General features: G+C 41.0%; 1 protein-coding gene across 5 annotated transcripts in view; it reads left to right on the forward strand.

Moving 5' to 3' along the window:
• The window catches only part of LOC128857285 (uncharacterized), a 206,783-nt gene that overhangs the window by 132,786 nt on the left and 47,996 nt on the right, over positions 1-26,001 (forward strand). For all 5 annotated transcript variants that reach the window (XM_054092977.1, XM_054092979.1, XM_054092980.1 and 2 more), the window contains exons 4-7: positions 11,751-12,573; positions 18,166-18,332; positions 20,923-22,326; positions 24,362-24,574. In XM_054092977.1, coding sequence (XP_053948952.1) covers positions 11,751-12,573; positions 18,166-18,332; positions 20,923-22,326; positions 24,362-24,574 — 2,607 coding nt within the window. The remainder of the gene's footprint in view (positions 1-11,750; positions 12,574-18,165; positions 18,333-20,922; positions 22,327-24,361; positions 24,575-26,001) is intronic.

The following is a 26,001-nucleotide window of genomic DNA, read 5'->3' on the forward strand; positions in this document are numbered from 1 at the left end:
TAAATGAGGTATCGATTCCTTGTTTGTTGACATAAGATACTTTGCTTTGTCTTCGTTCCCACTAAATTTGGTTCTCCACTTAATTTATAAGTTAAGAGTTTCAAATTCAAATATAAAATCAGTTCTTCCATGGCAGTTCTATGGCGCATATCAGCATCTACCACACAAAGCTGGCAAACATTTGTTAACCGATGTCTTAGAACAATCCTGCACTTATGGAGCCCTGACAACTGGATCTCGAGCGATCAACTCCTTGCAAGAAGTGAACAAAAACCAACTGCTTTTGAAATACAGGTTCATAAATGCCGATGGATTTCGCAAGCCAACTAATTGAGAGGAGATGAAGCGGGAAGTTTTTAGTGACAGCCAGGTTGAACTAAATTCCCTGAAGAACGCAAAGCAAACCGCAAAAATTGTTCAAGAATGTAAGAAGAAGCTTTATTCTGTTGCAAGACAGAATAAGCTCGTACTTATATTGTTTCCAGGACACTGAGGGGTTCAAGGGAATGAAATTGCCGATGAATTGGTCAACTGTGTTATAGCAGTTTCCCCACAGGGTCCAGTCTGGAACACTGCAGAACTGCAAAGTAATTTGTGACAAGCACGAACAGAAAGCTGTCGGACTATTTTATAAAACGTGGAAGAAAAGACATTCGGTTGAAGGTCGGTATTATTACAGGCCACATCTCATGCGGTCCACAAATAACCACCATTGGAATCATTGAGGACCCGATTTGCCTGTCTTGCTTAGAGGAGACGGATGGCGCAGACAATTTTCTCTGTGAGTGTCCCGCATTTGCCAGAATTTACAAGAGCAAGGTTACGAATTTAAGGTTCCGATGTCATGAGAACAATTAAAATGCGTTCTCTCAAACTCGATGGATTTGATAAACCAAAGATTCTGGAAAATTCTCACAGGTCTAACTACCTCTATTCTATCTCATCTTTTTCCTTTTGTTACTTCTCTCCTTTTCTTCTTGGCTATCTACCCTTTTACTTTTCAGAGCTTTAAATACAATGGGCGTTTTAGACTGAGTATTTTATATGTTACCAAATCTCTCGGCGCTTCTTGGCTCGACCTTTCAAATTTCAAACTCAAGATTTTCGCAAGCCAACAAACGAAATAAGCAGAATGGCATTGAATTGGAACCTCCAAGGTCAAGGCCGCAGAGGACGTCCTAAAGTTTCATGGCGGCGTAACCTTTCTCACGTATTTCTAGGAGTCGATGAAAACCTAACATGACCCCAGACCCAGGAACTTTGGAGAGGCTTTTGTTTCCCCACTATGCGCCTCCAATCAAGAGTATTTCTCCCATGAAAACATGAAGAAACATTTGTGGAACAACATAAAGATGTACATCTCAAATAGGAGGAAGAACCCAATAAAAGGTGTAATGCCAACATTTTTTATAATGGCCAACCCTACTGTACATACATACATTTGTACGTACGTGTCAATATTCCCAATTTGCAGGTTATTTCTCTATGCACTCAGACTTACCATACGTTAGGCAAATGCAACAAGCATTCGGTACCCACTTGGATGGGCATAGTAAATTGGGATTTGATATTTTCAAGTTGACAGCTAAGTTGGCAGCAGCTCACTCAATTCCACAATGTAATTACACACTTATGCACTTATGGTGTTTGTGAATTTCCTGGTATGTGTGAGTAGGTGCATTCTATATCCATTGAAGAACTTATTCCGACTACCTAACTGTGTCAATGTTTTATGTTAAGTGCAGATTTATTAGAAAATTAAATCATCATTTTAATTAATGAGATAACACAAGGTGTGCTTTATGATGCAGAGCGGTGCTTCTTTTTCGTAAAATAACTTTTAATTGAAATTCAATTTTGTTAATATTTTTTTTTTATTGGAGTGGAAGCCGAGTATTTTAAGTGCATTTTTTAAATTCCCCATCCCTCTCCATCTTTTGTGTAAAAAATCTACTAGAGGTGTCGGGACATTCAGCAACATCCTGGCATTCGCAGGTCTTGACTTTATCTCTCAGTGCAGGAAAATTTTCAAAATTATTCATTACAAAATAAATAGTCATAAATAGTTTCTCCCCCAAAAAGCGCTTTGGTATAGCCTGAGCTTTTCGACGAGGCGGGCTTTATCTCCACAATTGTGGCAAATTTCGTAAGATTTTCTATTCTAAGAAGAAGATGTAGAAAAACTCTGAAGGGTACCGGCCAATGTACCTACCTACAACCAATCGGTTTTCACCTCTGATGAGCGCACCTATATCAGGGGGATATCCTCCCGGGAAGCAGGTGACAGGGGTATATAAATATTCAAAATTTCGAGCTCGGAATCGCCTGTCCGGACAGCTATGCCTTGACATTCTAAGGTGCTGTCCCTGCGGTCGATCCCTTCATCACTGAGACGATACTTCACTGTGTGGTGGACTATAAACGCTATGCCACCACCATTGTCTCGCTCGCGATCATGTCTGTGCACGTTATAGCCATCCCTGGTGATCAGAGAGGACCTAGCCTGCAGCTTGGTTTCCTGGACCGCAGCTATCTTAATACTGTGCCGGCTCATGAAGTCAACTATCTCGTCGACCTTGATCGTGAGTCCGTTACAGTTAAATTGATAAAGCTTAAAGTTTCTGGGTGATGTCGTTGTAACTCGGGAGGTGAGGGACGCATGGGGTTGCCTACGTTGGGCCTGCTGTGCAATCCGCTGTTGTTGTTGCGGCCTGATGATGGTGGGCGACCGCGCCACGGGTGGCGGTTGCGGGTGCAGAGCTCTACAGCAGGGAGCAACCTAGTCAGTTGTCCACTCACGGGTGGTGCGCAGGCCGGAACATCTCCGAAAATGGCACCACCGAACTGGGGTTTGAGCAGGAGGGAAGAGGATGGGTTAAGTCAGGGGAGTAGTGTTGCTCCGATAGGCTCCTTACCGTAGCGGTACTAGTTGTGGTGGCGGTTGGTAGTGCCGGCCTGTAAGGGGGGGGTAGTAGCCGTGGAGACATTAGACGCCTGCTGGCGGGAGCAACACGGGGCCACATACAGTGTGGTCCACTCCCTATGGGTCTTAAGGCCTGAACAGGTATTAAGATGGCTCCACCCGTTGCACTTGTTGCACCTAACCGAGGTGGAGTTCGGGTGGAGCCGTTTATGGCAGACGCAGCAATAGAATACTGCTGGCCCGGTCCGGTGAGTATGATGGTTGTGTAAAGATTACGTGGTTATTTTCGGCCAAAAAATTCGGATTTTAGATCAAGTTTTTCCGAAAACATAAAATCGCTGAGCACATCAAACGTTTGTTTATATCAAAAACCAACTAAATATGCCATATACTTGAAGTCATCGTCCCAAACGACGTCATGAGCCAATTAACCCCGCACAAAAGAGGCATTGATGGAGTTGCACCAGACATCTTGACGGCCTGCACTTCACTGATGAAATCTGCCTACTCTCTCACAAACTCACTGACGTGCAAGCGAAGGCGGACAAACTAGTCGCGCTGGCACGCACTGTCGGACTGGAGGTCAACATCGCCAAGACGAAGACTATGAGAGTCAACCACAATAAAGCAAGACATAGAATGGTTGAGGAGTGCCCTGTAGAATTTGTCAAAAGCTTCTGCCACTTCGGCTGCACTATAAGAGCATACGGTGGAGCAGATGAAGATGCGGCGTTTGGGCGAATATTCGGCTCGTGTGTGAAGTCAGTATTCTTGTACGGAAGTGAAACATTGTAGATCTCCAACACCACCACATAGAGGCTACAATGTTTAGTCAACAAATACCTTCGCATCATCTGTAGAATATTCTGGCCAAACCCATCTTTAGGCAAATCAAACGCAGAAAGTGGTGATGGATAGGTCACACGCTTAGAAAACCAAAAGATAGCAACACGAGAATGGCAATGGACTGGAACCCGCAAAGTAGCAGAGGTCACAGTTGACCAAAGAATACTTGGAAATGGTCGATGTTCGTGAGCTAGCAGAGGCCGAGACCACATGAGACGGAACATAAATAAGAGAGCAGAACCGTGTACGATGGAAGAATCTTGTCGAGGCCCTATGCTCCAGAGCAGATAAGGAATAATAAGGAAGTAAGAAATACTTGAAGCTATAAACACATATTCTGAACATGTGTGCCACCACAATAGAAATCGAATGTAGGTAGATAGGTTAGATGGCAAGAGTATTCCAGGTACACTACAAATAGCTCTTACGTGCAGTTTTGATACCATAATGTGAACCTGCGAAAAAATTCAGAGAAGAGAAAACCGTCGACAGTTATCCTGTGCTGTTATTGTAGTGCAGGAGAGAAAAGGGATCTAAGCTGGAGAATTTCTTTAAGCCATCCCCAAAGGGCACGCTAAGGAATCTCAAGCGCCTAGCCGCCAGAGCCGGGCATTGAAATCGAATGTACCTGTTCGCGAATTTGGAAAAGCCACCTTACTTTGTCTATTTGTTTTATACGCCATCTTTCATGTTCATCCCATGGCAAAAAAAGTAAAGGTATTGTGGTCTTATTTACTGTCCAATCAGACATCGTAGCCGACGCTGAGGGCAACATATCTTATACTAAAAGTATTAAAGCCATGACTATTCGCACGACACTAAGGAATCCGTTGAACAAACCAGGTATATTTGCCGTCTAAATATTTCACGTGGAAACTTCTTTAAAATTTCGAGTAGTGGGGACCACACCACTCACATTATAACATCTCTCCATCCAACGAATTCTACTCTCCCATTACTAATGAGAGAGGTGCATTAATAAGCGTAGATCAGAAAAAATTAAGGTCCCTCACAAAAAAAAAAAATTTCCTCAAATACAGCGGTTCCATGATGGCACAGGCTACAAATTGTGTACCGCCACATGATTTACGAATGTTGTGGCGACTGAACTTCAGTCATACCTTATGAAGCGTCGTGCTCGCGTTGCAACCAGGGAATGTCTATGAAAAAAGCTCATTTAACATTTGTGCTTTTCTTTTCTTTCTGAGTAGAGGTTATCAAAAAAAGTATTTTCATTACGTTGCTGTTAAGTTAAATGCTCAAAAATCTATATTATTATTATCGATCACTCTCGACGTCCGCAAAATTTAATTCAGAAATGTGCAAACTTACGAAGCAATAATTAAAGGTGATGTACGATGTCTAATTTTCGCCCTGTGTCGGCCATCTTGAGCAACTTAATAAATCCATCACGTCCTCTTTGAAAAGTTAAAGAAAAAGTACTCGAAAGCATAGGAATGAAAACTTTTGCTAAAAATGTTAGTAGGCAATACTGTTTTTGTTGTGCCACAAAACGTAGGCTAAAGAGGGCATTAAGTTTGTTCATGTTACAAAAGACAAAATGAAAGAAAACGATTGGGTAAATTTGTGCGGCATTTCATTGAAACCTGGCGAAAAAGTTTGCGTGTATAATTTTCGGGAATGGATTTCGAAATCGGTCCAGATCGGAAGAGGGCGAAGTTGTCCAGTGATGCTCTCCGATGCCTATCGAAGTTTCGGATTGCTGGAATAAATCCCAAGATGAAAGATGACCCAAGATGAGCCACGTTCAGGTCGGCCAAGTGATGTCGATGAAGACGCTATCAAGGCTTTAATCGAATTGGATCGTCATGTAACTTTGCGTGAGATTGGAGAAAAGTTAAATATACCAAAATTAATCGTTCATGAGCATATAAAAAGTCTTGGACTGGTTGAAAAGCTTGATATTTGGGTACCACATGAATTGAAAGAAACTCATTTAAAAAACCGAATCAACGCTTGTGATATGCATCTTAAACGCAATGAAGTCGATCCGTTTTTGAAGCGGATTATCACTGGTGATGAAAAATGGATTGTTTACAATAAGGTCAATCGAAAACGATCATGGTCCACGCATGATGAAGCGCCACAAACGACTTCAAAGGCTGATATTCACCAAAAGAAGGTTATGCTGTCAGTTTGGTGGGACTGGAAGGTTGTGGTATATTTCGAGCTGCTTCAGAGGAAACAAACCATTAATTCGGATGTCTACTGCCAACAATTGGACATGTTGAGTACAGCCATCAACGAGAAGCGACCAGAATTGATCAATCGTAAAGGCGTCATATTTAATCAGGACAACGCTGGACCACATACATATTTGGTCACACGCGCAAAAACTGAAAGAGGTTGGCTGGGAACTTTCGATGCATCCAGACTACCATTTGTTTCGGTATTTGCAGAACTCCTTAAAGGGACAAACTTTCGGCAATGACGAGGCTATAAAATCGCACTTGGTTCAGTTTTTTGCAAATAAAGGCCAGAAGTTCAATGAGCGCGGAATAATGAATTTGCCGGAAAGATGGCGAAAGGTTATCGAACAAAATGGAAAATATATAATTGATTAAATTTCTTTCTAATTTATATTTTAATATTTAATAAAAATGCATTTACTTTCTTTAAAAAACTCGGCAATTTCTTTCCGGGCAATAAATTAGATTCTGAACAAAATAGATCTGGAACAAAAAACACACCCTGTAGATACAAATTTGTATGCAAGGGAATCCCAACAAACTTGAAAATTCTGCTCAGTATCCACAAAGTAAGCCACTTCACTGGCACTTAAATAAATTTCTCTGCTATCCAGACAATATTCGAGTAACGTAGTTATTTTATAGTATTTAGGGCTGCAAAGGAAAAGGCAAAAGTTCAAAGTTCATGTTGTACTCATTTTTAATTCATATTCATTATGTTAGGACATTTTTCTTTTTTTAGGTGTGTGCCGTTCCTTTAATTGGCGCCTGCTTAGTTAGTCTGCTGCCCTGCACTTGCGTACATTTCATCGCTGCTGTAAAATTTTGAATTATGGAAAGGCGAATACTTACATACCATACATACACATTTACGTATCTGTCGTTGTGCACTTTAAAGTTTATTTGTTTGATTTTTCGCTTCTGTACGTGCTCGAAATATTTACAATTTGATAACTCGATAATGTGGCGCGCAGCAAATTATTATTGGGAAATAAATATTTTAGAGTTTTCATTGCAGCTTCAAATTATTCTTAGTTGTGAAATGACCTTTCCTTCGGTTGGGATTTACTAAATTATGTATTGAGCTGGCAATTTTCTACGACTGAAAAATTATGCTAAATTTAGTTTTCCTTTTCAATTTTCTCAATAAGCGCAGATGAATAATTTATATGAATCTATTATATATCTGCATTTAAAAGTTGGAAGTTTATTGATACCAAAGGTCGTCCAAAACAAAATAAAAATGCATGGGGCAACAAAGTGATTCGAGTACATGTAAGGGGTGAGCAAAAATATGTTAGAATTTTGGGTGGACAAGGTGGCAAGGGTTTATACAAGGTGGCGAAAAATCAATCAACCGAATTTGTTTTTGAATAACTTTTCTACTAAATAAAAATAAAAATAAATAAAGTTTATGGAGATGCTGCTTTAAGTGAAACAACGTGCCGAGATTGCTTCCGTTGCTTCAAAGATGGTGATTTTAATGTTGACGACCGTCCACGTGAAGGAAAGCCAAAAACCTTCGAAGACGCTGAGTCATTGATCAATGAGGATCCGTGGTCACCACAAGAAGAGTTTGCTTCAGTATTAGGAGTTACCCGCCAATCTATTTCCAAGCGATTGCATGCTTTGGGAATGTCTCAGAAACAGGGGACTTGGGTTCCTTATGAGTTAAAACCAAGGGATGTTGAATGTCGTTATTTCGCTTGTGAAAAACTGCTCCAGCGGCAAAAAAGGAAGGGCTTTTTTCATCGCATCGTGACGTGTGATGAAATATGGATTCATTACAGCAATCCAAAGAAAAGAAAGTCATGGAGACTGCCTGGTCATGATTCTACGTCGTCGCCTAGGCCGAATATTCACGCTTCGAAGGTTATACTATGTATTTAGTGGGATCAAGTTGGTGTTATTTATTATGAACTGGTAAAACCAAGCGAAACCATCACTGGGGATCGGTATCGACTTCAATTGATGCGATTGAACCGAGCACTGCGCGAGAAGCGACCGTAATACGTGGAGAGGCATGAAAAAGTGATTCTACAGCATGACAACGCTCGTCCTCACGTTGCCCCACCCGTTAAAACCTACCTGGAAACACTGAAAGAGGAAATCCTACCCCACCCGCCATATTCTCCAGTTATTGTGCAGTCCGATTATCACCTGCGCAGTTTCATTCATATGAAGACATCAAAAAATGGCTTTATCAGTGGATAGCCTCAAAGGATGGACAGTTTTAGAACGACGGTAAACGAGATATACCAGAAATATGGGAAAAAGTAGTAGCCAGCGATGGGCAATACTTTCTATGATTCCGTTGTAACCATTTTTTTAGAATAAAGTTGTATTTTCATCAAAAAACTGCCAGACCTTAGTTGCGCACCTAATACAAATGAAGAAACCATTTCTTAAACTTTTTGTTTTTTCAACATAGTCCCCTTTTAACCCCTTCATAAAGTAGGATTTGTCGAACTCTTCAAAATACGCCTCAGTATCGGCGATGAATTCCTCGTTTGAACTAAATATTTCCCCCGCGATCCATTTCTTCGTATTAGGGAACAAGGAAAAGTCGCAAGCAGCCAGATTGGGTGAATATGGGGGGTGCGGCAGCAATTCATAACACAGTTCATTCAGTTTGGCGGCGACAACTCCGAATCAATGTGTTGGTGTGTTTTCGTGATGAAACAGCTCTATCTTTTTCGCGATATTCGCCCGAGCCTTCTTCAAGTTTTTGTGAAAGCGGCCCAATACCTCCCTGTAGTATTGTCGAGTTATCGTTCTTCCTTTTTCTAAAAAACTCAAAAATATAACGCCGTTCGCATCCCAAAAAATCGTCGTCATTACATTTTCGGTCGATGGGTCTGTCTTCGCCTTCTTTGGAGCAGATTCACCGGGAGAAATCCATTGTTTTGATTGTTGCTTAGTTTTTGGTGTGTAATGATGAGCCCAGGTTTCATCAACGATGACAACTCGACGCAGAATTTCCTTCGGATTTCGCTGAAGTTGCTCCAAACACTGCTTCGAAGTTAACTGTGAGAAATCGCGGCACCAGGCGAATCGACAATTTTTTCAGCGCCAAATTATCATGTAAAATATTAATTCCGCTCCGGTCGTCACACCTATGGACTCTGTTATTTCGCGCACTTTCGTTCGTCGATCAGCGAGAATCATGTCGTGGACTTTTTGAATGATTTCCACGGTAACCATGTCTTCCGGGCGTCCTGGTCGCTGTTCATCAAAAACGGATGTTCGCTCAGGTTTAAATTCGTTGAACGAATATTTAAGTGTGGTCATAGCTGGCGAAGCGTCCCAAAGACAGCATCCAACGTTGCTTTCATCTCCTCGCATTTTTCCCTATCCAAAAAACAAAAAGCGAATTAACGAACAATACTGCTCTTTTTCCATCTTAACGAAAGGCACGAAACACGTCTTGCTCGATTAGCTGCCAAATCCAAACTAACATATCAAACAGTCTGAAATTTGTTTTGCCGTCGTTTGATAGACGGTAGCAGATGATGCCAATACTAACTTCGCTCAGGCACGCCCTCAGTCATCAAACTGACTCCACTTCTATTGTCCATTACCCAATTCTTGCAATCTTCTGTGTTTGGGAAAGTTGTGGTAAAGGATGTAGCTACACATAAGCTCTGTTGAGTTACCAAACTATGTTGTATGGGGTATTATTATTATTATTTAAAGGCCATTACGCACTGCAGAATTGATCTATTGTGCAAGGCCTATTTTTGTAACCCCAGAGTTTTAGGTTTAAAATTTTTAACACAATTTTTGGTTTGTTGCTCCAAAGATTGCATAGATTGCGGTACCACCAATGTGGTGAAGTCTTTGTCTGCCTAGTGCAGGACATTCATAAAAGCTGTGTTCTGAGCTTTCTAGGTCCATTTCGCAAAAACGGCGGACATTAGTCTCAGATAGACGAATACTATTTAAATGATACCAGGCTGCAGTGGCCTGTAACATATCCTGTTAAAAGACGCAGATCTACTCTGCTTAATGAAAGTAGCTTGTCAGATATTCCTTTGCTTGGACTTAGAAATTGTTTGGCTTGACGCTGATCGGCACAGTTTAGCCAGTGTGCAGCAAATTTCCTTTCCTCCCATTTCCTAAGAACTTCATTAATGTGGCTTTTTGTGAGTCCACAGAAAGGCGTAGGACCAGTAAGTTGCATATTTGCTCCTCGTTTTGCAAGGTTATCAGACATTTCATTTCCCTCGTGCCCTTCATGCCCCACAATCCGGCCTAGTATTACTGTGCTGAGGTTCCCTAACGTGTTGAAAAGGTTGAGGCAACCATTTGCCAGTTTAGAGGTGATAGTTGTTGATAGCAGAGCTTTTAGAGCTTGGCTTTTTGAAAGTATGTAAATGAGAGTACCTCTCATTTTCCTGCGAAGCCGTTCTCTTACACATATTTCAATGGCATGTATTTCTGCCTGGAATATTGTTGGGTAGAGTCCCATCGGAATCGATTTTTTGAATTTAGGCCCATTGATTCCTGCCAGGAATCCTCTACCATTTTCTAATTTGGACCCATCAGTGAACCATATCTGCGATCCTGAGTTTGAAATTGATAAAATTAGTCTCCAGGCTGCACGCTCGGTTATAATGACTTAGAAGTTCCTGAAGAGTATTAGTTTGGGTGATAGTAGTTCATCCCTATGAAGAAGTGGATTATGTAGGAAGCCTTCTAGGAACTTTAAATGTTCTTTCATATTCTCACTTTTAAGTTCAGATATACCTTTTAACCTTAAGGCACGAGCGATTGGAAGCTGTAGTATGTTCAGGAGCACACCCAATGCATCGGATGGTCATGTTTTCATAGCCCCTGTAGTGCCGACACATACCAGGCAACTGCACCGCCTATTTGTTTCGTTTACTGCTTTTCATTGCTTAACCTTGGCCCACCATGCCAAGGATGCATACGTGACTATGGTTTTCACAACTGTGGTGAAATGGTCATTCTAGGGTTTAGTGCCCCTGACTAACCAAAAAGCCTATGGCTATGAATGAGAAGTCCCTTTCTTTTAGTGGTTTAGTGGGAAGATTCTCTTAAGCTCAACCGGCTAATTCTTTGCTGTAAGTCTCAATCGGTAATAGATGCAGTACGGCATTCATCGCTAGCACCTTGCAAACCTTTCTAATAGTTCAAATTCCACAGATATAATTTGTGTCAAGCTAATATTGTAGCCACACATACATAAATGTATTTATAAGGAGGCGCAAAATTAATCACCCAATCCGATGACGTACTTATAATTTTTGCAAATATCGTCGTACGTCAATCATTCTTGACACTTTTCTATTTTTTATTTTTTCTATTATTTTTTTATATTTGAGACTTGTGAACTACATAGCTGCCGTAAATAAACAAACAAACAACGGAGCGCGTAAAGGTCAAAATACGAGTAAATATTTCCGTCACTCAAAATAGTTCTTTTTCTTCACTGCTATCCGCGTCTACCACTGGAGCATAGGGCGAAATTTTTTTTTTTTTTTGTTTTTTGGTAAAAAAGCTATTCAAAAACGAATAGATAAATGGATTAATTAATTAATTTTACGCCACCTTGTATTTTTCAAATAGGCGCTGGAAATATTTTATATACCAATATTTTCAAACTCAAATTGCAATTTTCCCATTTTCTTCCACTTATTAGTAACTTCTTCTTTAATCACATAACGGTTAATACTTTGCCATAATTTAACGGCAAATAGCAAATGATAGAAAAAATATATGTAAATGCATTTTCCTCATATTTTCAGTGCGACTATTGACGTACGCCAGGCCAACAACGCCCAAGGCAGCAAAAAGGGCGACAAGAACTGATGCTACTTTAGGGCAACCGTTAGACGACTCTTCCTTCGCCGAAGCCACCACGGAGGATACGAGTACAAAAGCGAAAGCGAATAGCGAGGAGGACGTCCGGGACAGCAATGCCGACAATGGCGGCAATGGTAATGCCAACAAACTGCACTACACGGGGGAATTTTTCGTTGAAACACTCTCGACATTAAGCGGTCGCGAACGTGGCAGTTTTGTTGATCACCATTCAGCAAGCAACACGTTGCCAATTTCATGGTTCAGCTCACTTCAGCGCAACGACGCCAACCGTGATGGCGACGATGTTGACAGCCGGGAGTCCGACGCGGAGAGAAACGATTTCGATTCGGTCACATCAACGTCGGATGAGGATAATTTTGCTTTCGGCCATGATTACGAAGCCATCGGCAGTGGACATGGCCATTTTCAGCAACAACAACAACAAGCGTTTGCTACTAAATGGTTGCAACAAAGCTGGGATAAAGCGACCCATAGACGGTCACAAAACAATAGCAGTTGGAATGTTAGAAAAATGTGCCCAGAAAATAAATGGCATGGCAATGCGAACAGCCAACAAGAACAAGAAGAACAACGGAAAACAAGTAGTGGCACTACCACTGAAAACCAGCCTGATAGAGACGCAAGTATGGATAGCAGAGGGAGTAGGAGGAGCCGCAACGAAATGGTAAACGAAGTGCACACAGAGTCCTTGGGCTTTTGGATGTTAAATGAACTATGCGAACAGGACGACACCATCGAATTCAGGTGAGCCAACTAAATTCCCTTTTGAATTTTAAACGAATGACCTTAAACGCTTACAGTTATGATACATGTATGCGTGTGTGTATGTGAGTGTATAAATAACAAACACATAGACAATTTTGGTTTAACTGAGGCTGTACAAACTACGGCAGTCTTATGAATGGACCAGATCGCGACCAGTAATTCATTTATTCATTCTTTCACCAATTAAAGTCCAACTCGGGTTAGTAATACTAAAGCTTAAATATAACAGTATATATGGTAAACAATACGGCGAGATACATTAGCCACAATTCAAAAAGTGTCTCTCCAGATTAACTTTTGACTTAAAAGTCACTCGTGAGTTAGATAATGTGTCTAAATTTTTAGAGAATTGGTTAGACTGCCTGCAGAGGTACTCCACTGCTCTGGATATTGGCAGTGAACTCCTTCCTGCTAACCCTAGAGAGAGAGAGGGTTGGCTCATCACTGCTTAAGCTGAAGATTTGGCAATCCCTGTTAAAGGCAATTATCCCAATACGCTTGTGGATATTCTGCGCTCTAACATGGCCACGCTTAGTAACTGGACAGAGAATAGAGCACTCGAAAAAAAACCCATAAAACTGAACCAAGTCTCTTTACAAGGCAACATAGACTACTTAGAGTCTGCCCGCTAATTTTCAAAGATGCGGAGATTCCTTTGAAGGCGAATGTTAAATACCTAGGGCTCATATTAGAAAGGAAACTTACATGGAAACTTAATATCGAGGCTAGGATTCAAAAGGCCAATATTGCTCTGCACGCATGGTAGAAAGCGGTCGGAATTAAACGGGGATTAACACCTCATATTACACATTGGCTTTACACTTTCCGGCTAATTTTGCTATATACTCAAAAGGCAAGTTATAAAAAGCTGCTGAGCAAGGTCCAAAAAACTGCTTTTTTGCATCACCGGTGCTTTAAGAACTACCCCAAATAAAGCGCTCGAGGTGCTAGTCAACTTGCCACGTGACCGGTGTTTCAGCGCCTAGACTTAATGGTATGACGCTATGGAAGACCCGTCGGTTTGGCCTCGCTTCCATACTACATACTATGAGTAGCATAATCAAGAAATCGATTACCCTTTCCCTAAACCCACCTTCAACAGGCTCTTCAAAACTAGCATTCCGTAAAGAAGAGTTTGGCAAACTCAAAGACTATGGAAAAGAGGGGAAATACTTTTTTTCACTGATGGATTCTAGCTAGAAAATAAACTAGCCTATAGAGTGTTGAAAATATCTGGCACTCGGAGTCGGCTTAAAGCTGTAGGTCCCTCTATTTGTGAAACAGCATGGGTGTAAGCGCCACGCCGTAACAAAAACTACGAAAAATATATTCTCGGATAGACCGGCGACCATTAAACCAATGCCTGGCAGTTCTAAATAATATTAGCACCGACTTCAAGGTCAGTCTTATATAGGTTTCGGGACATAGAGAAGAAAACTGCAAGGCCAATGAGCTACCCAAAAAGAATACTAATCTTCCACTTCTTGAAATCAGAGGCAGTATTGGAATTCCTGTGGCTAATTTCAAATTAAGGATAGAAAATAATATTCTCCATGAGGCCAATAGGTCATGGAGAGAAGAAAATACTTGCATTACAGCCAGGTTCATTTGACCGCAAATATATAAGAAAGAGTCAGGAAAATAGCTCAACCTCTCAAGAAAGAACATCTCGAACATCGTGGCTTGTGTCAGAAGGATTTCGGGACTTTACACGTTTATCTACTAGCCCAGCATTCACTGAGTTGATGCGAAGTCCACCTTTCCAGGAGTAGTTCACAAGTTTTTAAGGGAATCCGAATCTTCTCATTTCGCGGGCAAAATCAACTGGAGGGTTTCCTGTCTAGGCCTTTTAATTGCTAGCGATGGGATGCATTGAGTGCGGTTAAACTTTAACTCATCTCGTTGCAGGACTCAATGGATGCCGCCATAGTGATTTGGTGCATTAGCGTTGCAAAGAGTCATTACGCAAAAGCCTCTCGCGCCATCTGTGATTGCGCTTGATAAGGATTGGAAGGGGACTAGTGCCTTGCCTTGGGCTAGTTCTGGCTAAACTGTAGTGAGTCCGATTTATTGCACGGGCAAGTACGCGCATAAATATTCACTTGTCTAGGAATTTCTATGCATACATCTACACATTTTTGAACCATATAAGCATCTTTCCTTCATCATCATCATCTTCTGCTTCTTCATGCATGCCACATTGTTCGCTTGATGTGGAACGTTGCAGAGAAGAGCAATTCACAAAATTATTAGAGGAGTAACGTGCAGATAATTAACGCGTCATAATTGCGGTTTGCCCTTTACGAGCGAACAAAAGTAAAGAGAAGCAGTTAATTTGATATCCTTTGTAGAAGGAGCACGTGCCCATTTGATTAAATCATCATTTGCTAGTGAACGGCGTTTAATTACTCGAAGATGTGTTTGTTGAGATGTGCGTCCCTGATTGCACACTTCCCGAACTGAACAACGCAATTGACTGTTATTTATACGTAATTTACGCAGAGTGAAGTTGGTGGCTTGGGTCGAGTGCTGTGACGTATTGATACAAGTCCTTCAATGTATTTTACGTCTTTGCTGAATATTTTTGTACGGATTAATGTGAAAGAGGTAAACAATTTTGAATTTGATTTGATTACAAGATGAACATTTGATTAGCTTTTGAAATCATTAATGTGGCTGTAGATTTCTATTAGAATATCAATAACATTTTATGGAGTCCTTATCTAACGGACATTGATGGCGAAACCGAAGGTGGTTAAACTATGTTAGTTGATTTGGAGCGAAGGGTTGTCTTTAAGGGGGGCACTATGAGCCATCACTGTACTAGTACTGCACTTAACGCTTTGCTAAATATTTTACCCTCGGATATTCAGACAAAGCTGCAGCAGCCCATACTGCGATACTTAATCTAAGGCGCGGATTCTAAACTACAGGCGCTAGAAAATTCTGTGAAAGTTCAAGTTCATTCCCACTGAGGCTGATCAGCATGCGCCTGAATCTTAAAAGCTCCTCTACATTCTCAACTCTGACATTCATAAGTTCATCCAGAGTTTTCTGCGCTTTCCTAAAGATGTTCATAAGCGAAGGGCCTGTTACAAAACAGGCAACGTCGTCCACATATGCTTGTGCGTGGACTCCCGAGTCGTTTAAGGTGGTGAGCAGAGGATCGTTTAACAAGCACCAGAGCAATGGAAACAGCACACTGCCTTGAGGGCAACCTCTATTAACCCCGGATGACACCAGCAGATCTTCCTCTGTTCTTCCTCAATTCACTAGCAGCCGGTTACGCCATGCCTATTAGCAGAGCTGCACATACTTGGATGGATCGAAATTGCTTCGAGATTTTGGTGATGGAGTATTCTGCAATGAGCTCTCCTTTAAGTTAAAGTTAAGACTACGGGAACAAAACTTCAAAAACAGTTTTTAAGACGGCTTTAACATTCTCTCTGACTCTTTTTAATGTTGAGATCTTTGCCGAACACTAGTCAATATGAATCCATGCGATGCGACTTAACATAGTTACAGATCTTTTCCAAGACAACTAATATATCTGGAGGTTAATGAGATGAATCCATCTCAGCATGAATTCCCAAATGTCCTGTTATCGCTAAGCCAATAACACAGGTCGACAATGTTTTGTCCTATAAAAGTGTGGGGTCATTTCCGAAGTAATTTTTTGCGTAGAATCTGAATCCGGGGTTTAAATTGCTCTATCACGTCAGGATTTTGAGATATCCTAACCTAAAAGTGCAAAAAACGCTGTTTTTGCCCATTTTTGAGGTTATGTAGCTACGCAGATTTTCCTCTTCCTAAAAAAGTAAACATAATATTTTAAAGTATAAGTCTTCCTCTTTTAAATGCCGTTGAGTTTGCTCAAATATATTTATTTTTCACAGAGATATCGCATTTTGAAGTTTTTTATATTTTTTTGTGCGACTATGTAATCGACCGTATCACGTCTCATGTTATCTCAATGGATTTTCGAATATCGAAAAATTCACAAACATGGAAACTTTTCCAAAGTTTTGTTTTTAAGTATATTTTACACTAACGAGCATTTCTTTGTGAGTGTCTCGCATTTGCTAGAGCAAGGCTGCGAATTTTAGGTTCCAATGTCATGAGAACAGGTAAAATTCGTTCTCTCAAGCTGGATGGATTTGATAAGCCATAGATTCTGGAAAATTCTCACAGGCCTAAATACTTTCATTTCCCTATTCAATCCCATATTTTTGCTTCTGTTAATTTTCTCCATGCGATACCTGGAGATGATATCAACATTTTCACTGATAGCCAAGCGGCGATAAAATCCTTCACAAAACAGTCGACAACCTCCAAGGTAGCCATGAAATGCCGCGCATCTCTTGACGAGATGGCTGAGTCATTTCACCTAATGTTAACATGAGTTTCTAGCCATTGTGACAGAGAGGGAAACTGCAGAGCCGATGAACTAGCGAAAATCGGTACCAAATTTACTGATGAGTACATAGACAATGATATAGGTACACCCTTGCAAACATGTAGACTACATATTCGCGAGGAAATTGTAAGAGTAACAAATGAAAGATGGCGTAATGAAGCCACTTGCAAAAACGCCCGACAGATGTGGCCGACTCTCAATGCTAGACACGCTCATGATTTCTGCAGAAGTTGTCTACGCGAGGAAGAGACGATTCCACAGGTTTTAGAAGGTATAAGGGCTAGTTCCCAACGCGGCAACTCAATCGGCCATGAGCCTGAGCGTGTGCTACAGTGGACAACCGCTTCAGCCTAACCTAACCCAACCTACTTCTCTTTCCTCCTTGACTATCTACCCTTTCACTTGCCAGAACTTAAAAAACAATAAGCCTGAGTGTGTTAGGAAATACCAAATCTCTCGGTGTTTCTTGACTCGGCCTTTCAAATTTCAACTTTAATATTTTATGCTAAAGAAATTCAAAAAAAAACAAATTTATAAAAATTAAAAACAAACAATTTTTAAGGTACATCTTACGCTAAAAAGTTTCAAAACAAATTATAAAAATTTGAAAAAGAACCGAAGATATTTCGTTTGAACAAACTCTATACAAGAATGTTCAACATTGAATGCATCTTAATATTATTAAATTTTTTTTCAAACATTTTTCAGTTTACGTTTTATTTTTACTCCACTCTATAAATAAGCAAATTTTGAGAAAAATTGAGGGCAATGCTCCATTTACTTGGAACTGGACGTGGGTGCATTGCTCTTTTAAGTGAGCCTAGTTTTAAGTATTTATGTACGACAGTTTTGAAAATAACTGAAAAAAGTTGGTATTTTTTGAAAACTAATTGAAAACAATGAAGTATTTTGAAAATATTCTTGAAAAAAAAGCAATGAATTATTTATTTTCTGATGACTCAAAATTAAAACTTTCTTTAATACGATATTGCAAAGCCAAACTTGACTTCTCTACGCTTCAACTTTTCTTACCGCTGCGGTTTCGCATTTAACTTCAAATAAAAGATATTTTATGGCCAAAACTTGAGCTTCAACGTATACAAACTAAAAAACTTTCTACTGCTTTCTTCACATTTTCCTTTGAATTCTTGCAGAGTGTTTTTTCGTGCGTCCTTTGAAAGCGACAATGCTGATGGCACCAACAACAACCACAATAGCATGGAAAATGCCAGAAACAGCAGCCACAACAACAATGACAACATAAAACTTGAAGCACAACATGTCGTGTTCAAAAAAACTTTTAAATTTCAACTACGTAAAGGTAAGTGGCCGTACAAAAACAAAAATGTGCGAAAAGCAAAATTTCCCAACAATAAATGCAAGTAGAAAGCTTAACAAATTGGCCTTAAGTCTAATCACTGGACTTTTATTATTTATGGGTGATTTTTGATTCAACTTTGCATAAAATTTGTGGTACTCGCAATTCATTTATGATAAGTAACGGGCATTTTGTTAAACCTATCAAACTTGCCATGGCGGTTTGTCTCAAAACAGCTGCTAAAGTAAACACATAGTTTTAGCATTTCTCCTCGCGTGGATGACGTGGCACTAATTGTTAGAGGAAAATTTGTGGATAGTCTGTAAAATTTGATGCAGGGATATCTGAACGTAGTTGTTAGATGCGCCACGGATTGTGGCCTGTCGGTGAAGCCTCTCAAAACGGAGCTCGTCCTATTTTACGCGGAAAAATAAAATACCCTCAACGATGTAGATATCGCAGGCAGAATTTCCGCTGCACGTACCGCAATCAGAGTGAGGGGTTGGGGCTATATGCTCAACCTCACTTATGGTCACTTAAGCATCCTTGAGTTCATCTCCCTGTCAACGGATCAATGTATACTCTCGCTTAGTCCAATCGGAACTTTCTCCACTGACATCCCATCAAAGCAGGAGTAGAGGGGTGGCTACACTTGGAGATAGGGCCTGGTGAACTTGTTCACGGATGGATCGAAGATGGAAGGAAAGGTTGGCGGAGGAGTTCTTTGCGAGGAGCTTCCCATCAGACTCATATTCAGGTTACGGGACCACTGCAGTGTGTTCCAGGCAGAGGTAGCCGCAATCAAGAAAGTAGTTGATTGGCTGCTCTCATGCGTACTAAGAAAGTAAATATTTACTCCGACAACCAATCAAAAAAGTAAATATTTGCTCCGACAACCAAGCGGCAATTAGGGACCTCGGGTCACTAACAGTGCATTCGAAACTGGTCTCACTTTCGACTGCTTCTGAATTCTTTGATATAAGCCTCATCTGTGTTCTTGGTCACAGCGACGTTGCGGGAAACTGTGAGACGGATGAGCTGGCTAGACAATGAATATTTGAAATGATTTCCCCGCAAAGGGATAGAATTGGGATCCACCTGGCTACCAGCAGTCTGCTCCTGGAGAGGTGGGTTTCGTGCCAACTCAGCGAGCGCTAGGCAAGTACACAACTTTGTAAGGTCGCGACATCCTTCTGGCCACGTGTGGATCAGGACACTCAGGCGAGCTTCTGAGGTTGACAAAATCTCAGCTCTCGAACCTCGTGGGTTTTCTCACAGACCAATATGCGCGAGAAGACTTGCATGCTGTGAGACTTGGAATTACCTCGAGTCCTTTTTGCGTCGAATGTATGGAGGATGAGGTGGAATCATCTCAGTACCTTCTCCTAAACTGCCCTGCTCTGGCGGGGGTAAGATCTAGGCATCTTGGCTTTTACTTCTTTGCTATACCTGCAGGTATAGCTGGCGTTGACATTAAAAATCTGATGAACTTCATCAGCAGCATAAGGCGGTTGACGCAAACGCGTCATAATCTACACACTCTAAACCCATCCTCCTAATCATTCCACTACTACCTCTTCCCGCCTTCTTCTTTCATCCCATCGTGTTTCTCATTCACCTTACTTCCTTCATAATGATATCACAAAGGACGAATGCGTTATCTTGGTCCCAGTGTGCCCAGCCTAACCTAACCATACCCCCCGGCCGCCATAGCTGAATTAGTTGGTGGTAACTTCCATTCGAAAGTCCATAGGTTCAAACCTCCGTGCATGAAACACCAAAATGATAGAAAAAGTTTTTTCTTATAACTGTCGCCCCCTTGGCAGACAATGACAAACCTCTGAGTGTATTTCTGCTACAGAAAAGCAACTCATAAAAAATCATCTGCCGTTCGGAGTCGGCTTAAAACTGTAAGTTCCTTCATATGTGAAACGAACGAGGAGCTCGGATAAACATCCGATAAAGGGTGTAAACGGCAATTATACTCATTGTTCACTCCTCTCGGGAACATAGGGCGTCGACAAGACATTTGTCTTGCGTTGGCTACGTTAACCTATTTGATTTCTGACAGGGTAGGTGCTTAGCCTGCGGCTACCAGTCCTAAACTTAGGAACAACGCATTCTTAGTACATGGAGCGCCATCTGTGTTTTACATTTTCCTGCCAGAAGGATCGCACAGATGGTTGGGGACTACGCTAAAGTTGATATGTCTGCGCTATTACCGCGGTTGTCCGCTTCCTCTTGCTGGCGCCACTGATGCAATGTGTACCTGAATGCTTTCTTTGTTTTTTTTTTCTTATTTCATCAGCCACAATGCAAATAACGCACTGATTAGTGTGCGGGAGTGGGGATGGAAAGGATAAGTGAATTTGAAAATGTTTTTGGGATGGAAAATTATTAGAAAGAAGTAAATTAGGTAAATTTGGAACAGTGCGTGGACCGTGCTTCACGTGGGATTCGAACCCACAACCTCTGGGATGGCAAGCTAGTGCACTTACGGTAGACTACCGAGATCACATGTATACATATATACCGTTATATTTAGTTACATATTTTACTTAAAAAAAATTCTTTCTTCTCTTCATCTACACAGACTGCCAATTGTTGTTGCGCGAAGTGACCAGAGGATCGTTGGATTATACAGCACTTCCATTGTACAGCATTGATTGCACGGTACATTTTCCCCCTTATCGGCTCTTCGAGACTGACAACCCATCAACACCTCCAAATCTCGAAAAGGGCGACGTCCCACCGGCGGGTATACTCGTTGAACTGCAGCGCCTAAATGTGCCATGCAACAGTGGCGGATTTATACGTTTCAACGATGGTTCGCGTTTGTGTGGCAAACTTGAAGAGCTGAATGCCGTCGATCGCAGTTATCATTTCGATGTGCGCAGCCGCACCACAGTACACTTCCACAAAAGTCCGATGTTCAGTCTCAGCTACAAGCTGGTTGATTACTGCTACAATGTGACGACAAGCAATCAGACCGATGAATATTATGTGCGTCCAAGCATACGCAATGCGCTCGAGTGCTACTTTCGTATTCACCTGCCGTATGGAAATCGCATAAGTCTAACACTCGTTACCAACAATGACAGCGCCATACTGCAGCCAACCGATGGCATTCAATTAAATGCTGCTGGCGAACAGGACACTTTCAATATCTACACCAGTCTAGGCGTACAAATCGATACCCAACGCATAAATATGACCGTGAAAAGCAGCAGTGGGAGCAGCAAAAAAAAATCCGGCACAACTTCAAGCGTGTACAAGCGTGCTGAACCCAAAGCGGCGGCGCGAACTGATACGTGGAGCGCGCACAATCAGACGCGAGAGCATATTAACAAGCGCTCTACGAGTTCCTTGGATGGATTTCTAAAGCTCATGGAAAACCAAGTAAAGGACTTTAACTTCGGCGTGGGTGGCAAATCTATGCCGCCAGCGAAAGATTTTAGTAGCTGTGATGGCGTTATAATTAAGATATTCGAAAGCGATTCCAGTCGTTGGTCATACTGCATAAACGATGTCAATCGCATGCGTGCTTTCATTCTAATCTCAACTGGTAACACATTGAATATACATCTGTTCAAGGCCTCACATTTGCACTATAACTTCATGCCTCTAAAGAATGGCCAGATTTCCGGTGTCGATCCCAATACGCGCCTTACAACACTGCCCACAATTTACTTATCCTATGCGGCGCTACCCATTCCCGAAGTCGTTGCCAGTTGCGAGTTCGGTTGGGTTGCTATGCAGCAGTTTTGTATAACAGCGATAGAAATGGCCATGTCATGGCCAGATGCTGAAGAGTACTGTGTGAATTTGGGCGGACATTTAGCTTCCGTTCGCAATGAACAACAACAACAAGTAGTCAATGAGCTACTTTTCCATAGTCCAGGCTATGGAGGTCAAAACGCCTATTGGGTAGGCGGCTCGGATAGCAACTATGAAGGAGACTTTCGCTGGAGCGATGGACTGCTATTTCAATACACAAGTAAGTTATAAAGTTAAAGTTATACGTAGTATTAAACAATTTAGGTATGTGGGTAGGTGAAATAGTTCAAGTAGCACTATGGCACTCCCCAAGTAGCACTAAAGTGCCATTTTGATAGACCTCCAACGGGCAGATATCTACAGACCCAGTCAAAGCTGTTGATGCAATGGAGAAGACTGATGTAATTGAGGTTGGCGCACTGCCCTCGGCTGTCAAAGAAAGGAGCACCCAGTGACCCTAATCGTCTAGCTGCCAAATCCGGACATTTGCAGGAAAAGTGTTCAACAGTCTCCTTCTCTGAAAGGTCCGCACAGCTTCTGCAAGAAGGGTTAAATGGTAAATCTAGCGTTTTCGCATGTCTGCCGATCATCCATAGACCGGTAAATACAGCTACGAGTCTGGAAATTGAATGGCGTGGAGTCCGAAAGACTTTCTTAGTCCTCCGTCTATTGAACAAGGACCAAAAGATTTTCAGAACAACGCATGAAGAAATGGAACTTCATCTTTTCTGCGCATTCTTTAGAAATAAATTGTGCAATTCCCCTTCAATAAAAGCCAGGGATACCGATGAGCGGGTAGTAGTTCTCTTAGACCAATCCAGTCGACTCATCAACTCATCATTTCCCTCTAAGTTCCTATGTTTCGGAACCCAGATCAGAGAAATGTTACCTGCACACCCAAGAGCTTTGATCTCCTCATTACAGGTGTTGACAAGTTTGGATCTGCACCATGGCGTCGTCAGAGCCTTAATCCCGGCATGACTATCGAAAAAAATGTTAATATCTCTCTTGATTCCGGGTTCCCTAAGCATTTTGCATGCCTGTAGGGTCGCAAAGGCTTCTGCCTAAAAAACGCTAGTAGTATTTAAGGAAAGAGATAAATTGCCGTATTTAGAGAAACCCCTGCTCAGGCTCCCAACTCCATCGTGGAGCCGTCGGTGCAGACAAAGGTCCCAACTTCGATGCAAATTTAATTTATAGAGCCCTTAAAAATTCTGAGCACAAGCACTAAGCACTTCATAGATCAGCCATCATTCCAACAACATCGGAGTCATCTATTGGAATGCTTTGAGCTCCCAATTTTTTTTCAGTTATTAGAGCTCATATTTAAATATCTAGGAGTATAAAATAAATTTGAGTCTAGATACGTAAATATTCAACTTACTACGTTAGCCTTGAAGTCGTCGGATCAGCGTATTACGTACTTCTCTGTGGCAGTTAAACTCCTAATCCGCAAATAGAGATGGTTGATCTTTGAGAGATGGAGATGAGAACGAACCGACTCCTACCAGACTGAGACTGTAGTCTCCACCGAGCCAAGGTTTATCCACCACGATAGCTGTAAAACATGTCGAGGAAAACCTTAGCAAAAGGAAACTTTATCAACAGAGTATCCCTTCAATTATAACACTGGACTCCTTCATTTTGGATTCCTTCTGAACTTGCGCTGTACTATCCAGGTGACTCGATGGAGCAGACTTCATCTCATTTCGACTTATTTAGCACAAAATGTTTAAAACCCGTATCTCAAATTGTGTGAGGCTCACCAACATTCCAAGAAATTAAACTGGCACTTAAAAATCCACTTTGAGCTAGTGGAAGATAGGACTAAAACATAGTATGTGAGATTTCAAAGCAAACAAGGTGGAAACGGAAGATGTGTACTCCCTGAAGGATAATACCCATCTACTGACATCGAAGTCCTTATAGGGCAACATGAATAACGCGCCTACCTTTTCAAATGTGGCGCAGAAGTATTAAGAGTCAAAAAGCGCCTAGGTAGAAGGAAGCACCTCCCCTTATATTCTCTTAATCAGGTAGCTTAAAACTAATTAAGTGCACTCGGTATAAGGGAGCACTTACGTTATATTTTCTGCTTAAAATTAATTAAGTGGTTGGTTTAGCAAGGGGAACTAGTAATCCAAAGCTCATTTCTAGATCGTTGCTATCGGAAGATCTAAACTATCTCTATCTGTACCCTTCTACAAGTCACTAATCACTCATTGCATTCTTCTTCCCTTGCTTCATTCGAATAGACTGGTTTCCAGGATGGACGGAACACAGCCACTACAATAAGCAACCCAACGATGATGGTCTCAGCAGCCAAGACTGCATAGAATTGCGGCGCTTTTTTCGCACACCGCCGGGTATACAAACGAATCGAAGTCCACTAACGAGCACTTTCATGTGGAATGATCGCGACTGCAGTGCGAAAAGCTTCGTGATATGCGAGCGAGCGATGAGCGATGGTAAGTTGATAAATGTGTGAGAGAGATAAGTGATAATGATCGGAGAAAAGACGTAACGGAATTTGGAAAATGTAAAGAAATTTTGTATTGGAATAATAAAAAAAGAACAAAGTCAGTTTCAAACAAAAAAAAAGTTCGATAATTGCCAGAATGATAGAATACCAGATTACGCCTATCAGGGAGGTGTGACGTAACACTGGCGCAGTTGCGTGAGAGAAATGTGAAAATGCAAACAAGAATGGACGAAGAAGAAGAACTTAACCAAACAGCACACGAATAAGTTGCACAAGTGGGACGCCACACACACAGCGATTATGTCAAATTCACTGAGAGCGGAATAGCCATAAACGAAGGGCACCAACTACAAATAAAAAAATTTAGTCTTCAGTTTTTAGCAATAAATTTGATATTCCCAGGATAATATAAATATTTATTTATAATCTCAATTATTGATAAATTACTTTTGGGAAATATTGCAAAAAATATTTTTTTTACCGGCTCTCAGCGAATTTGAAAAAATCAGCTCATGAGTTGACGTCACTTACAGTGTAATTACATAAAAATTGAGATTGTGTTGGTGATATATGAACAAAATGAACCAATGACGAATCCTTGCCGTCTGAACAAGGACTGATTGGACGAGGGTGAATATGTGTGAAATTATCGTGCAGATTGCGGCTGGCAATAAGATTGTGTTAGTGATATACGAAAAAGCATCAACAGAGTCTCACTCATGCTGCTTCGTTACTATCTGAGCAACGACTGATGGGCGAATGTGTGAATACGTACGAAATTAACGTAGCAGCTATTTACGATACTGCGTAACGAAACAGTGGTGAGAATTCATTTACATGGGGCTCTCTTTAGTTTGATCGTGTCAGCTGATGGCGTACGTTTACGTTGGTGAGTGTGAGCACCATTTCTCTCTCAATTTCGTTTTTCACCATAGCTGAATGCCAAAATGGTAATCTATCGTCCTTGGGAGATATCAACTATATTGAATCTTTTTCTATAAAAAGTCTCGATAATTGCAACCTACGTTTTTCTTAAAAAAAAAAAAAAAGAAGAGAACTTATTTAATTTAATAATTAATTTTGAAGATTAATAATTAATTCAAAATATTTACTTAATAAGTACTTAATAATATTATTTAGTGAATATTCAATAAAAAAATTGTATATAAATACATTTACGCCTATTGATCATTTAAAAAATAAACCCTTAAATTAGAAAATACAAACTAAAATACTACATTTATTGTCACATACTTTGTTGTAATGTTAGAAACTTGTAGGAGGGTTGTCCTTTATATGCATGTATATTTTTGTATTCCTTTATTATTCCACCTGGGAACATAGGGCTTCAAAAAACATTTAAATCTTATTCGGTTAACCGCTATTCTCTTAACGACATTCCACGTTTGGTTA

The sequence above is a fragment of the Anastrepha ludens genome, chromosome 3 (assembly GCF_028408465.1).
Source record: "Anastrepha ludens isolate Willacy chromosome 3, idAnaLude1.1, whole genome shotgun sequence".
Taxonomy (NCBI): domain Eukaryota; kingdom Metazoa; phylum Arthropoda; class Insecta; order Diptera; family Tephritidae; genus Anastrepha; species Anastrepha ludens.